At 40.0% G+C, this 15,614-nt stretch overlaps 1 protein-coding gene across 2 annotated transcripts in view; it reads left to right on the plus strand.

Annotated features, from left to right (window-relative positions):
• VCL (vinculin) overlaps positions 1–15,614 on the plus strand; it is a 108,876-nt gene that overhangs the window by 43,033 nt on the left and 50,229 nt on the right. For both annotated transcript variants that reach the window (XM_050960034.1, XM_050960035.1), the window contains exons 3-4: positions 8,394–8,544; positions 10,377–10,485. In XM_050960034.1, coding sequence (XP_050815991.1) covers positions 8,394–8,544; positions 10,377–10,485 — 260 coding nt within the window. The remainder of the gene's footprint in view (positions 1–8,393; positions 8,545–10,376; positions 10,486–15,614) is intronic.

Raw genomic sequence — 15,614 nt, forward strand, 5'->3', positions numbered from 1 at the left:
TGGTAGAGCAGTGCTTTGGGAGGGGTTGCGCACTCCGGTGGATCAAAGCAAGTTCAATATAATGCGGTTTCACCTATAACGCGGTAAGAATTTTTGGCTCCCGAGGACAGTGTTATCTTGGGGTAGAGGTGTATATTCACAGCTTTTATTATAGACCTTATTCTGTTGTAAGGCCAAAAGTAAAACCTTGGTAACAGGAGTACATGCTTAACTGATATACATGTCTGATGTTGAATATTGGTGTAATACCTAATACCTCCAGAGAGTTAATTATTCCACTACAATTGGGTTGTTCCTGATTCTTTACAGAATCTAAAGAATTTAATGTCTGAACATAAAAATTGTCATTATAAATATGCAGACTTTCATAGAATCACCATTTTTGATAAGCACTGCGATACAGTATACTAAGTACAAATATATCAGTTATGCAATTTGGGTTATTTTTAGGGCTGTCAATTAATTGCAGTTAATGCCTGTAATTAACTGAAAGCAAAAGTAATGCTTTTTTTTTTTTTACGTCTTAATTGCATACCTGTGTGTGGGGCAGGAGGCATTGGCAACTGGGGGGCTGGAGCAGCCCAGAGTGCCCAGCCCTGACCCTATACTTGAAAATATAGAAAATCCAAAACTGCGATTAATTGTTTAATTTTTTTTAATCGCTTGACAGCCCTAGTTGTTTTTCTTGAGTTACAAAACAGCTACCACAAATGATATCTGTGTGGGTGGGTTACGAACTATTTTAATATCTTTTCACATGGCTAGCTTTGCTTTGGCACACTTACTAATGGTACTAAAATAGAGGATAGTGTTTCACATAGATACCTATGTAGTTAAATAACTGTTCCTTAATTACTTATATTGGAACCGTATACTGAAAAATTATTAATCTTTACTACTGTTGTGCCCCAGAATTTGCAGCAGAGAGGGCTCTTACATTTTATTCTCTTGTTAATAACAAAAATGCTTTTATCAGTAAAGTGACCTGACTTTTTGTATGATATGGCAAAACTGTAGAAATTTAAGACCTTGCAAGAAATTGTTACTGTTGTTTAAACAGTGTTGAAAGTATGTTAGATACTTTCAGGAATGAAGAAATGCTCCTTGTCATGATGAGTTTATTGCAACTACATTTTACTATCTAAAATACAGTATCTTTCACTTGCTGAATATCTTATTCTCCTAATGATTTATCATAAGTTTCTATGCTGTAGCCCTTCATCATAGTGCCAGGGAATAATCATTCAATTCAGTTCAGGAAACTTGGAGCTTTTTTGTGGAAAATGCGTAGCCACTCTACCTTGCGCTGTGACCCTTTCAGATTGGTTAGGCCAGGTTTTCAGCTGGAGATACTCCTTGCAGATCTTCTGCTCAGTCTGTTGTGGGCAGTGCTATTAGTGAATTACGGTAAATAGGTGGCACACTTCCATCATAGTTGGTATTGAGGAATGCCTTTTATGAGGTTAAATGGATCCATCTTGTTGGAGGTGCCATATTTGTGTGAGACCCAAAAAGGTCATGATGAGGAGTGCCATGGGAATTTTAGTGACGGCAAGAGAAGAGTCTCTGAATCCTGTGTCCTAGCTGAATGGCAATAAAGTAATTAGTTTCATTTGGACAAAGGGTAGAATTTTCAAAGGCTCCTAATTTCCAAGATACTTTTGAAAGTGAGATTTAGCAGCCTAAGTAATTTTGGATGAAACTTTCAGAAATAACTTGAGTGTTAACTTCCTGCCCTGGCCTATTATTTTGTTACTACATACTATCAACCAATTGCCCTATTCCATCTCGGAGGTAGATAAAGAGATCATTGGGTGTGATTGAAGTTTCACATGGGATCATTTGGGATGAGAGCCACTGTAAAATGATATATTAAGACTGACTCTTGCTGCTATAACAAGCAGCTTGCAAATAAAACACTTCAGAAGAGGTGCCTGTGGGAAATAAGGTTTGATCATTTATTTAAGGTCATGTTACAGAATATGAATTGGAAAATTTGAGCAAACACACAAGTGACTACAGAATTTCATTGAACCATTGTTTGTATATGTGCATTTTCCATATAACTACCAAAACCTGGAAAGGATTCAGAAGGCACTTTCATGCAACATTTTTATAGGGCATTTTGGAAACACTGAGGAGTTATCTAGCATTCAACATATGGAATTTAATTTTCAGGCTTGTGTCCTGCTTGATTTTAGGTTTAAATAGGTGTTCAGTATGGGGTATTCTATTTAAAATATTTGAATGTTTTAAATTTATCACTAACTTGACAGCAGTTTGACAATATGTTGGAAAACCTCCATTCTACTAACTAAATTGCTGTTGGTCAACTTTACGTTGTGTTCCTTGTGGTAAATGTCACTGTTTCTATAAATTTCAAGTGTACCCTGTGCACTTATGGAAACTAAAGAAATGATAATTGATTGCCAAGAGTCCTTTAACATTTTTGTAATTATGGGAAAAGCTTGAAGCTGCTCTGATGTCAGTAATTCCAACACAATGATGCAAATGTCATTGACTGTAATGAAATGTAATATAAAATAATTGTACCAGAAGAGAAGTACATCACAGAATAAAACATGAGAGAGATATATTGGCACACCTGCAGTAATTAAACTTTATCTTTAGCAACTGAGCTTTTGTGTGGCATTTAAAATTAAAGATTGGCTCTGGTGTTTAAAAAATAAACAGATGTTTTGACACATACGGATCCAATTACATCACAAGTCATCCTAATGTTCTGCTCATGTCTAAAACAAGAGTATCAAAATATATTTATATATAATTAATCTGGTCAATAAATGTGGTGGTGCTACCTGGTGTTACAGCAGAGGTGAGTTGACAAGTCTGGCAGTCAGATTTCTAGAGCTACCATTTTCTGTCTAGTGGCTTTTCCATTTCAAATTATTGTCATTAGCGTGCATTCTGTATATTAAAATGAACCCCCCCAACCCTGAAAAATAGCCTTGATGTTAGCAGAGAAGTGTCAGATTAGTATTTTTGCTTTACAGAATATATAAACTGACATTAATGTAGGTTGAGGGGAAACTGCTCTCAAAATCTTCCAGAAAAGATTAAGAAACCTAAACACTAGATATAAAAATTAGATCTCCCATCTCCCCCCAGATTGGTGTTGACAAAATCTTAGCCTACTGTCTTCCCTGTAGTCCCCCAATAATTTTACTGGATGGGGAAAAAATAAATTGAATCATAAGTTGTAATTAGTTCATTGCTTAACTATTCATATAGCTTTGAGCATAAAAAAGAATGAGTTTCTAAACATTTTTTTGTCCTTTATACCTACCCACAATCTATTTACCTGAAATTTTTGCTGGCCTAGTAATTAATCTTGTCTAGATAATTATGGATCCTCTATATCAATTTGTCTTTTTACACAATAAGAGCATAAGATATGAGAGTTGTCTTCAGCCAATAACATTTGAATGATTTTGTAGCTTAAAAGCTTTGTGTTCTCTGGTTGAATCCAAATCTAGCAGTTAGTTTTTGTTCATTTTTTTTAACATACTACATATAGATCCTGTTGGAAGAAAAAAGCAATTGAGTGCTGTGATTGTGTTTTTTGCATGTCTTTCAACTCAAACAAATTTTTTTTTCAGTTGAGCAGTAAATTATTTTGTTCTTTTGCAAAAACCCCACTCCTGCAGGCAGAGGCACATATTCCGAAGTTGCAGTATTTTGAGAGGTAATGGTGTGGAACATTTCTCTAAACTGGGCTTTATATGATTAAAACACAAATCCACCTCTAAATCATCTAAATGGTTTTTAAATGAAAACTACATTGTAGCTAAGACATTCCATTCACATGCTGAGTCCTTAAGACATGAAGATTTAAAAAGCTCTTATTTTACACCAGTTGTTCACAAATGGGAAATACAGCCCTACCTGCATTGGAACTTTTATACAAATGACCATGAAATTCCATAGTGCAAATCCAGCCTATTATTTTGATTTGGGTGGATAGGTGACCTGTTTAATGCCTTTCTTAGTGTGACTAAAAAGAAAAAATATAACTTAATTTCCCATTGCTGGAAGCAGTTAAACTAACTTTAGTGAAGTATGTTGGACTGAAAGCTACAATTACATCTTACATAGCAGAGACCAGATCATTCCTGTTTTCTGACTCTATTAGTCTTAATGGATTTTCTTACGCAATTGTCAATATTGCTCCTAATGAACAGACCAGATGTTTCGTTGTAGACTACATCCTGTGATAAGGCTCATGTGAGTCTACTCAGGGGAATCGCTGGCTGAAAATCTTGTATTATTCTGACACGACTTTTTAAAGTATTATGTTTTATTTCTTAGTGGGGTCACGAAATAGGATGGATTGGTCAATTTTCAATGATTTCACTGCTCTCAGCACTATGTCTAAATGCTTATTAGGAGGAACTCTGATCAGCATGAAGAAAGTTAGATATCATGATCCAGTTTCTTTGTAGTAAATCTTGGTTTAGCTCAGAACTGGTATAGTAAGAGTTTCATGTTTGACTGAACTTTATTCAAGGATCACTTAAGATCGAATTGATGGATGACACTAAGATCAGCGTAAGGAGAATTTATGTCCTGCGTTGTACTTATCTGTCTTGTGGGAGGAAACCAGAAAATGGAGAGAAACCCATGGTCAACATAACCAGTGTCATATCTCCAGGAAAGTCCTTCATCTGAATTTGTATCTGTTACTAGGCCGGCAGTGATTACCCAAAAAGCTAGAATGCGTCACTTTAACAATACTTTGTTTGAAGCTTTTTTTAGGCCCCCAAAAGTGGGTAGCTGGGGCAGAAAAATCTTGTAATCTTGATGTCCTGACTCTTCCTTTTGTGAGCTTCAAACAATGAAGGGATCTGTGATCTTCAAGTACTTGTCCAAGTGTATTCCACCATTGGTGCATGTGTACGTCATGTACTCCAGTTTGTACTCTTTTGGCCAGCAGTGTCCATTAGGCATAGATTCATAGACTCTAGGACTGGAAGGGACCTCAAGAGGTCATCGAGGTCATGTCCTCATGGCAGGACCAAATACTGTCTAGACCATCCCTGATAGACATTTATCTAACCTACTCTTAAATATCTCCAGAGATGGAGATTCCACAACCTCCCTAGGCAATTTATTCCAGTGTTTAACTACCCTGACAGTTAGGAACCTTTTCCTAAGGTCCAAATTAAATCTCCCTTGCTGCAATTTAAGCCCATTGCTTCTTGTTCTATCATTAGAGGCTAAAGTGAACAAGTTTTCTCCCTCCTCCTGATGACACCCTTTTAGATACCTGAAAACTGCTATCATGTCCCCTCTCAGTCTTCTCTTTTCCAAACTAAATAAACTCAGTTCTTTCAGCCTTCCTTCATAGGTCATGTTCTCAAGACCTTTAATCATTCTTGTTGCTCTTCTCTGGATCCTCTCCAATTTCTCCACATCTTTCTTGAAATGCGGTGCCCAGAACTGGACACAATACTCCAGTTGAGGCCTAACCAGCACTGAATAGAGCGGAAGAATGACTTCTCGTGTCTTGTTTACAACACACCTGTTAATGCATCCCAGAATCACGTTTGCTGTTTTTGCAACAGTATCACACTGTTGACTCATATGTGGTTGATGCATGTGAGGTTATGTCTACACATCAATGTTAATCCAGGGCTAGTGGGACTCAAGTCAGTTGACCTGTATCAGGGAACCATGGGCATTAGCATCTACACTGCATTTTAACCCTAGGTTAAGGATTTTCCTCCTGTGCTCAAACCTAGGGCTCTGGTGTCCACGCTCCAGTGCACAGACCCAAGGGGGCCGAGTAGTCCCCCCTCTTGCCTCCACCCTGTTAACGCTCTAGCTCTAAGAATGTGTTGCACGGTGGGAAAATGCTACCACTCACCCTGTTTCCTAACTGTGATGGTGCTACTGACGGGGCTCTGATGCCCATAAGGAACACATGAATACATAAACTGCATACTTAGCTCCTTTCGTGGCTGTCTCAGTAGAATGATGGCAGTATGAGACGACTTTATACTGAACCGACATCAAATCTGAAAACTGGGTACTCCATCTCCAGGTTGAATCACGTTTGCAGGAAAAGGCCCATGCGCACCTGTTCTGAGGATAATTAGGACATCAGTGTCCAGGTCTGTCAAACTGGAATGGGATGTTCAGTGAAGAGGATTTTATTTAACTGTATTTTTATTTATTTTTGTCTGTTTTGGAGTTTGACATAAAATGTAGGTTTTAGAGGAAAAGCACACACATCCCCCAGCCTGGCTGCTGCCATCTGTGGGGCAGTGAAGTACATCCCCAACACGGCCCCCTAGGATCCCCCTGGGAAGCAGGGAGAAGGGAACTGTAGGGAAGTTGTGCAGTTGGCTCCTATTCACTGCTCTCACAGTGCACACTGCCTGGGCACCTCTGCATATGCAGCCCCAAGGAGGTTTTCTTCCTTTGTGTGCAGATGCAGAAAGAAGACAGGACGACTTAGAGTTGTTGTTAGTACACTTGAATGCTTTTGTGTGGCAAACAAACTTTGGTACTAGATTTATTTCTGTCATGTTACCATTCAGTTTTCTCTTTACAGTCTCTTAATGTTCCTTGTCTTATAAATACACGATTGCTTTTCAGTTGCTTTCCTTCCTGCACCTAGCTAACTACAGACAACTCTACTGAATCTTACTTATTCAACTGGCTCCCTGTTGGCACACACTTGAGTACAGTAGTAGTGGAGAATTTTGGTACTTTATAGGGAAGGAACAGTTTAAAATTGTTAATTCTACTCCTTCAGCCCCTCACTGTCTATGCCACCACACCTGATATGTAATGTCTTCTGCTTCCTTCTCTCCCCATGCCCCAACTTCAGGATGTGTGTGTTAACTTTTCCCCACTTCTGCAAATCTAATATAAATTCCTAACTTGTGTTCAGTGACAAGTATTCAGAGTTGCACTGTTTGGTGTTCGTGCCCAGCTGTGATAGCTTATAGCACAATTATTGTGGAGAAGGCGGAAGGTAGAAGCTAGTTTTTTAAGCTGTTAAGAAAATTTTACAATTTTTTTTTTTGGTTTTGTCAAATATTTACTTTGGTGGGAATAAATATACAAAAGGTATTTGGGTGAGCATGAAAATATATGCACACCTATACAAATGCCTTTTGTATGAAGAGCTGGAAAGCTTCTTCATTAACAAATGAAGATCTGAGGAGCCTCAATACTTTTCACAAAATATCCTTTTGTTATCTTAACTTACAGCTCTGATTAATTGCCATTATTCACACTAAGAAGCATCACTTCAAATGCTTCTGTTTCCATGAATGCTCAGGGAAATGTGAACATAGAAGGTATGAATAATGTTTGATCAATGAGTTAAACTTGGCAAAACGTTCCGTTGATAGCTTTGCCCTGCAACTAAATGGTGGCAGAGCAGATGCTTGCTTGCTAATCTGTGTTCCAGGATACTATCCAGACATGAGAGGCCAAATTAACAGTTGCTTAGTTTGAACTTCTGTGTTAAAGCTTTAGAGTTTGGCTGGAAAGCAAGCTTTTGCTCTGCTATCAGAAAGTTTCTGATTAACTTGTTCAAAGAATATGACATTGGCGAAAAGTGAAAAAGAAATTGATAACTGAAACAGGGTTAACTCCTTAATTCAAAATAGTTTTCTTTAGGGCTGTATTTCAAATAGCTGGATAGAATTAGTTTAATATTAATTTTAAAGCTCATATCAACTGTGTTGACTTAAGGGTTATAATAACACTCAGACATTCTGCATTTGGGACCTTCTCTCTTAGACTTGGTATCAGAAGTTGAGAGAGAGGAGATTCAGACCATATGCCTATTCACATGATATTGATGTGCACAAGTAGTAATATACATTGAAGAGCTGGAAAGCTTCTTCATTAACAAATGAAGATCTGAGGAGCCTCAATACTTTTCACAAAATATCCTTTTGTTATCTTAACTTACAGCTCTGATTAATTACCTAATGATGCATTTGCCTGTTAACATTAGTAGCACATATTGCAAATGCCAGGATGTTGCACAGTGATTACATTGACTCTGTGATCCTGTTGGAAAAACTCCCCTCTACCTAATGTCCTGGCTTGTTGGAACTAAAAGTGTATTTTGTGACTCATGTCAGTGTCTCTAACCTGTTACCTCAGTGTTGTTAACTTGTATATCTTGCTCTAAAGACAAAGGCTGACTTCATCAGTGATGTGTAAATATTTATATTTGCACGTTTAAACCGTCTGTGTGTGTGTTGGGATGGATAAACAGTTTGCTTGCTGTGTTTTGATAGTTACAAATAATGAGATTTCAACCCCCTATAAGTTTACACGTCTGTTCACTTCTGGCAGAGTATGCAGAGTAAGTATTAATGGCTGTATCTTATTGTTGTACACAGAGTGGAGAATGCCTGCACTAAACTTGTCCAGGCAGCCCAGATGCTGCAAGCAGATCCTTATTCGGTACCTGCTCGTGATTATCTCATTGATGGATCAAGAGGCATCCTCTCTGGTACATCAGACTTGCTTCTGACATTTGATGAGGCTGAGGTAGGTGTCCTAGTGCCAATAACATCGTCTTTTATATATCAGTAGCATGTTATCTCAAATACCCACTTAATTTATATTTGCTAAGTTACAGCACTTCCCAAAATTCATTATCTGTGACAAGGACTCTGTTTGGATAGATTGAAAGCATTCTTTGTGCCTATCTTCCTGCCAAGAAAAGCCTTTTCATGCTGCCTTGTTACTTACAGGTTTTTGTGTATTTCTTAATCCCCCGCATCCCCACTCCCCTCCCCCACCAAAAAATAGCACTCAGGACCTTATGTAAACCCGTAGATGCAAGGAATTGTGAGATTGAGGCTCCTGCTTCATCTTGTGTATGTTTTGTGTGTACGGTGCTAGTAATGGAACCAATTGGGTTGCTTCACTTTTGCGACCATGTTTCCCCTTCTTAGGAATATGGTATCTCCTGTTTTTTAGCAACTAGCATCATGCCTTTTAAGAGGGAATGAAGTTAAGATAAACATCTCCCATTTGGTTGAGGAAAAATTGATGCTGCTTACAATGTTTACCTATATCATACCTTTCCACTTGCAAAGTCTCCATATGCTTTCCTTCCCATGGTATGTTAGCACTCCAGTACCAGTGTTGCTCCTTCACTGTTAACTCACTGATTGCTGAAACTGTTCTTATCATGATATCATGGGATGAGGCTAATGCTTGGAATTACTTTGTGGCACTAGTGATCACACATATTCTTGCAGGTGATTATAATCAGTACCACAAAGAGTTATGGGCATCTTCACATATTCCAACTATAGATCCAATGCTCAGAGGATTCAGGTTTTTTTAAGTTAAAGTTTTTTAGATGCTCTCAACCTCAGCTGTGACATACCCAAGTTCAACAAGACACATATATTTGACCCTGGATTTGATTTTCACAAATCCAGCATGTTCCCAACCACTTTCAAGAGATCCCTTGCTCTAATGTTGGTTTATCTACCTTAGTTTTAGTGGTAGCTGTGAGCTACTGTTTTTGAGGACAATTTCTAGAAGCATAATTTCAGACTTATCAACACTTGGAGTTTGATTTGAATCCACTACAAGCAGTATTTTCAAAGTTACATCCTCTGAAATAAGATTTCATGGTGCCGCAGGATCTGTCTGTTTTGCTGTGCTCTGAAGTATGTGGTAGAAGACTTAAAGAGGCAATATTTATACGTGTTGGTGTGCATCTTTTAAACAGCAGTTAAAAACTGAATATGGATTAACAGAGTATTAAACCAAAGTGTACAGAATCTACAGTGAAGTAAAAGGAGAATAAGTACCTCTCTTCAAATGTGCATTGTTTTTTGGAAGACTTAAGAAATTGGATCTGCCCTTCAAAAAAGGATATTGTATATTGTATTCTGCATGTGCAAAACTGCCTAATGGATAACCTTTCATAGGGTAGACTTCGGAGTATGCTACTCTGATACAGGTTGGCTTAAGTGATTTCTTTTTTTACCGGTTGAATAGCAACAGTAAACTTGAAATTATGCTGTCTTCAAACTCACAGCATGTTGTCTAGTGCCATAATAGTTAAATACACGTCCTCACCATTTTACTACTTCTCTGATATTCTTTGTCGTCATATCGTTGGAAATTGTTAGAAGCAGGATTTGCATTTCTAAGTACAGAGATGTTGATTTTGGCTAATGAGGCTTTCTTGAATAATCAAATGGTGAGCAGCTGATTCAACATTCCAAACCACATACGTTTCTATAAATTATGCTACCAAATGCTGTACCTGTTCTGTTTCAGTAATAAACAAGTATTTCTAATTTATTGTATTATAGCTTGATCTAATAAATGCTGGAATGTTTTTTTTTCCCTAGGTCCGTAAAATCATCCGTGTCTGCAAAGGAATTTTGGAATACCTGACTGTAGCAGAGGTGGTAGAAACTATGGAGGATTTGGTGACATACACAAAGAATCTGGGTCCAGGTTAGACCTTTCCAGTCCTGTGACTGTATTCTTGCATTCAGCTCTATTTCTCCAGTAATTCAGAGACAAGATCTTGGAGAGAGCTAAAACTGAGGCTTTGAAAACAACTAGAGGCCAACCGGTTTTTTACCTCTTTCTGCTTGACAAATATTCTTTTCAGTATGTATAGTAGTTCTGATTAGAAAATTGTGCACCATGATTTAATTGACCAGCGTTGGTTTATTCACGTCAGAATATCCATAAAAGAGGTTAATGGAATGCACTACAATGTCTTTTACTTTGATGGAGTAATGTGCTAAAAGTTAGCATCTGCTCTTGTATTTTTGCTGTACATCATAAAATACAGTTGTGGAAGCTGTGCACTCACTAACACAGAGCTGAATCCCATTTGTGGAAATAGACCCAGTGTGTTCTGATTCAGATGGTTTATGTCTTGAAGGCATCTCTTGGGATGGTATACATTTAAACGACCATATGGGTTTGGCATCTTCATGTTAGTGAGAATGCTGAAAATAATGTTATAAAAGACCAGCGTAATGTTATAAAAGACCCTTTTCCCCCCTCATTATTCACCATCCTTTCTTTACTTCCCAGCTAGTTTGCAGGCTTTTTATGACCTGTTACCTTCTGATGAGGTCTTTCTATTACATATATTGATGTCTTTGCCCAAGAGTCTGATAAAGCCTGTATGACTTGCGGAGGTGCTAGTTGTGCTGCAGGAAAATACCAGATATTAAACTTTGATTTGAATAAAAATAAATATGTCCATGTAAATAAGAATTACCATACCATATCAGACCAATGAGCCATCTCGTCTAGTACCTTATCTCTGACATTGGCCAGTGTTAGCTGTTTCAAAGAGAGAACCAAGAAACCATATCCTGAAATAACTGGCTCACAGGGGAATTTTAACTAACACCTGTTAGAACACATGTTTGTCCCATTATATAAGGTGTGACAAAGTCAGGCTGGACGGCTGCAAGAGACTGGTGGAAGTGCAGGTATGTGAGCCCAAGAGTGATGTGCCCTTTTTCCTACAAGCTGAGAAGGGGTTACCTCAGGTCAATTAGGGACACCTGAGTCCAATTAAGGGCTGCTTGAGTCCTTTAAAAACCCCTCCTCTGGTGAGAGAAAGGGAAGAGAGATCAGTTGCTGCAGGTCTAGGGGTGACAGGGAGATAGGCTTTTCCAGAGTGAGAGGCTGCTCCCCTCCCTACAGGGGAAACAACCAAAACGGAATGCCTGTTTGGGGGGAGAACTGCCAGCCCCCACCCAGCGAAGCAGCAGGGAAAGGTGCATCCCCTTGTTTTGTGTTTGTGAATTGGTTTCTTTTGTTTGGTGGAGGAGTACTCCTTGGGCCTGTGCTGAGGCCTACCTTGAAAATACTGACAAACTCAGAGTGGGAAAACAAACACTGTCCAGAGTGGGGCTGATTTACTCCAGGTCCTGCCACATCAAAGGGGGAAGTACTGAGCCTGGCAAGATGGAGGAGGTGCCTTGCCACAACGGCTAATCTTTTTCATTCTCAAACTCTGGGCCTCAGTGTTACCTTGTGGTAGTAAGTTGGTTATGCATTGTGATGAAAAAAAATCCTATGAGAAATAATGAAATTGAAGGCAATATATTTGGCATCCCCTTGTTGTGCTTAAAGAAATAAGAACCATTCATTATTTTATATACCTATTTCATGTATCCACTTAGTCATCTCTAAATCACCAGTCATACTCTTGCCGGTTTCTTCATATGGAAGTCATTCTATAGCTCTAATTGTTTCCATTGGTTTTCTCTGGACTCCCTTTACTTCTGAGATATATAAAATTATTTATTTTGGAGCTAAGGTTACCAGAACTTAACGTTATTTCAGGTGAGGATACACAATTGATTTACAATATGAGGATAATACTTACCTCCTTGGTAAAGCAATTTGAGATCTACTGATGAAGAGTGCTATACAGAGCAAGTTGTTGTTTGTTTATACATCTTTACATTTTTGTTTTGACTGCAATAACTTACTAAGCAGATATTTTCATTCGTCTGTGCACAATAAGCACAGCTTGGTTTCCTGGAGTGGTTACAATTAATTTCGAACCCAATAATGTGTATGCGTAGTTCAGATTATGCCTATCAGTGTTTAGAAACTTTGCATTTTTCAACCCTGAATTTCATCTGCTATGATATTGTGTATTTTATCTAGTGTTGTTAGGCTCCTCTGAAGTTCTTCAGTCTTCTCTAGTTTGGGATATCAACATAAATGTTGTTAGCTCCATAACTTTCCACCTCGTCATTGATCCCCCTACTCCAGAATATTAACGTGTTAACATTAGCACATATTAAACTCCAGTCCTAGCCCAGGTCATTGATGGGGCAGTACTCCTCATAACTAAGATTATTTTAGGGCCTGTTGTGAGAGAGTTCTCAAACTAAATATATCTCTTGTGTTGTCTGCTTTGTTGATAGTCTGAAACTTAGAGTGGATTGGAGAGCCGTGATTTGGCTTTGCAGAAATCATGCTGGTTTGTCCCTGTCACGTTTATCTCAGTATTCTATAACTCTAATTTTCCAGCCAGTTCAATTGACACTGAAACAATTTCATGGGTCTGTCATTCCCATGATAGTGCCTGCTGTCTTTCACATAGCCAAATGCAATATTTGCTATCTACCAGTCATATAGTTAGTGTTTAAAGTGGTCTCCAAAAGAGGGTGTGGGGGTGTCTGTCGTCACCCCCACATCTGCCCAGAAATCAATTCTGCCCCCAGCCCCAAATCAATCCTACCACTCTACCCTCATCTCTGCAGCTTGTGATGTTCTTTCTCTCTCCCAGTCCTGTGGGATGAGGGGGCTCCAGTGAGGACCTTTCTGCCCAGTTGCAGCGGGGGCAGGAGGGGCAGAGGAGTCTTCCTGTTGCTCACAGGATGAGAATAGGGAGTGGAGCCATTCTGAGCTGCTGTGTTTTTTTCCTCTTTTTCTTTTCCCTGCTACCTCCTATCCTCTCCCTCATAGACAGAATGATGTTGGTTCCTAAAGGGAGAGAGCTCTACCTGTTTTTGCCCTAATTGGCTGTTTCCTTGTTGGCCCACCTTCTGAGGAAGAGCAGCCAATTAGAGGGTGTTTTCCCCAGATAGCACTAAAAATGTGTATCCCTCAGTGACCTTGCTTGCTTTTGGGAAATTTTATTTCCTGATCTGCGACCTAAAACGCTTTAAGTATTCTCACTGGTGATTTTACTGGGATTATTTATTTTCTGCTGTTTTTTGGCAGTGTAGTATCCTAGAGCAGGGATCGGCAACCTTTTGCACGCGGCCCGTCAGGTTAAGCCCCTGGCCGGCCGGGCCGGTTTGTTTACCTGCCACGTCCGCAGGTTTGGCTGATCGCGGCTCCCACTGGCCGCGGTTCGCCATCCCAACCCAATGGGGGTGGTGGGAAGTGGCACGGGCCAAGGGATGTGCTGGCCGCCGCTTCCCGCAGCCCCCATTGGCCTGGAGCAGTGAACTTCAGCCAGTGGGAGCCGCGATCGGCCAAACCTGAGGACGCGGCAGGTAAACAAACCGGCCCGCCCCGCCAGGGCTTACCCTGATAGGCTGCGTGCCAAAGGTTGCTGATCCCTGTCCTAGAGCCTTTCCCTGCTACCTCCCCCGCCAGAGCCTTTCACTGCTGTGAATAGCTACACGCTACAGTGCGAACACTGCCTACTTTTCACTGCGGTGTGTAACTACACATATGCTACACACCATCACCACAAGTTTAGACAAGGCCTTTGATATCTCGGTTGCTGACAGTGCCTTGTCTTCTTTACCAGGAAAGAGTAGGTCAGTAACATTCTCTTTTTTTGCTCCCATGAAATCATGTAGACCCACCAGTTATCTCACAGGTTTCTCCTTCTGGCATAATTGTTGCTTATTTTTAGGCATGGCAGAATTGATTTTTTGTTTGTTTGCAATTTCAACAATTAATAGTGCTGATAATGGGGCTGCAGGGGGTTCTCTGCTCAGCCAAGGGACCAAGACACCTGGGCGCAAGATGCAGGGGAAGGTTTGGGTCTAGCCCAGCAGAGCAAAGGGCTGCCAGGGGGAAGATGAGCCCCCAGCCACGATAAAGGCCACCCCACTGCTGAACAATTCCTGTCTGGGGATGGAGCCATTCTATAGTGGGGTGGCCTCCACTGTGGCCAGGAAGCTCTTCCTTCACACCATCCTGGCCAGGGGATCCTGCTCCCCCTGCCAACACAGCAGCCTTCCCTGAACCTTGAACCTGCAGGGATCAGTTGTCACTTGTTGTGTAGGGAGCTCTCTACAGCTCTGCTGTCATATCCCCAGTAACAGCAGGGCCACAGAGGGCTCCCTGCACTTCCACAGGGCCAGTGACACGCAATCCCTTCAGGTGCAAAGTTGGGGGAATAGGCTGCACTCTCACCAGCTGTTACTAATGGATATTTTTTTTTCATCTGTTTCAGTGAGTCAGCTGAAATCGACATTTGCCAGTATCTCCTCATTAAAATTGAACCCTGACAGGCCTACTTATTTTTGTATCTCTGGCTCTTTATCTTCAAAATTCCTAGCTGTCCTAATATTTTACATGCCTAAGTTTTGCTCCTTTCTTTTGGCTTCACTTGGGCTGGATTTTAATTTAGGAAGAACATTTGTTTGGCTCAGATAACCACTAAACACTTAAAACGTAATATTGATAGTAAGTTTTTTATAGTCTTAGGCATAATGCTGCTACTCCATCTCTGTGACCTCAGCAGTTCTTGTGTAGTTTATAGTCAAATAATAAAGTATCCCACAAATGTTTCATTTCTCTAACTCCTTAACCTGAGAATTTTCTTTTTCCTTCTGGAGTGTACCTCTCCCAGCTCAATCTGTCCTGTTCTTTACTGGTTACAGTGTTACTTTGGGTATGTCTACACTACGGGATTATTCCGATTTTACATAAACCGGTTTTGTAAAACAGATTGTATAAAGTTGAGTGCGTGCGGCCACACTAAGCACATTAATTCGGCAGTGTGCATCCATGTGCCAAGGCTAGCATCGATTGCCAGAGCGTTGCACTGTGGATAGCTATCCCATAGTTCCCGCAGTCTCCACCGCCCATTGGAATTCTGGGTTGAGATCCCAATGCAAAAACAGTGTCGC

Source organism: Gopherus flavomarginatus, chromosome 6 (assembly GCF_025201925.1).
Source record: "Gopherus flavomarginatus isolate rGopFla2 chromosome 6, rGopFla2.mat.asm, whole genome shotgun sequence".
Classification (NCBI taxonomy): Eukaryota; Metazoa; Chordata; order Testudines; family Testudinidae; genus Gopherus; species Gopherus flavomarginatus.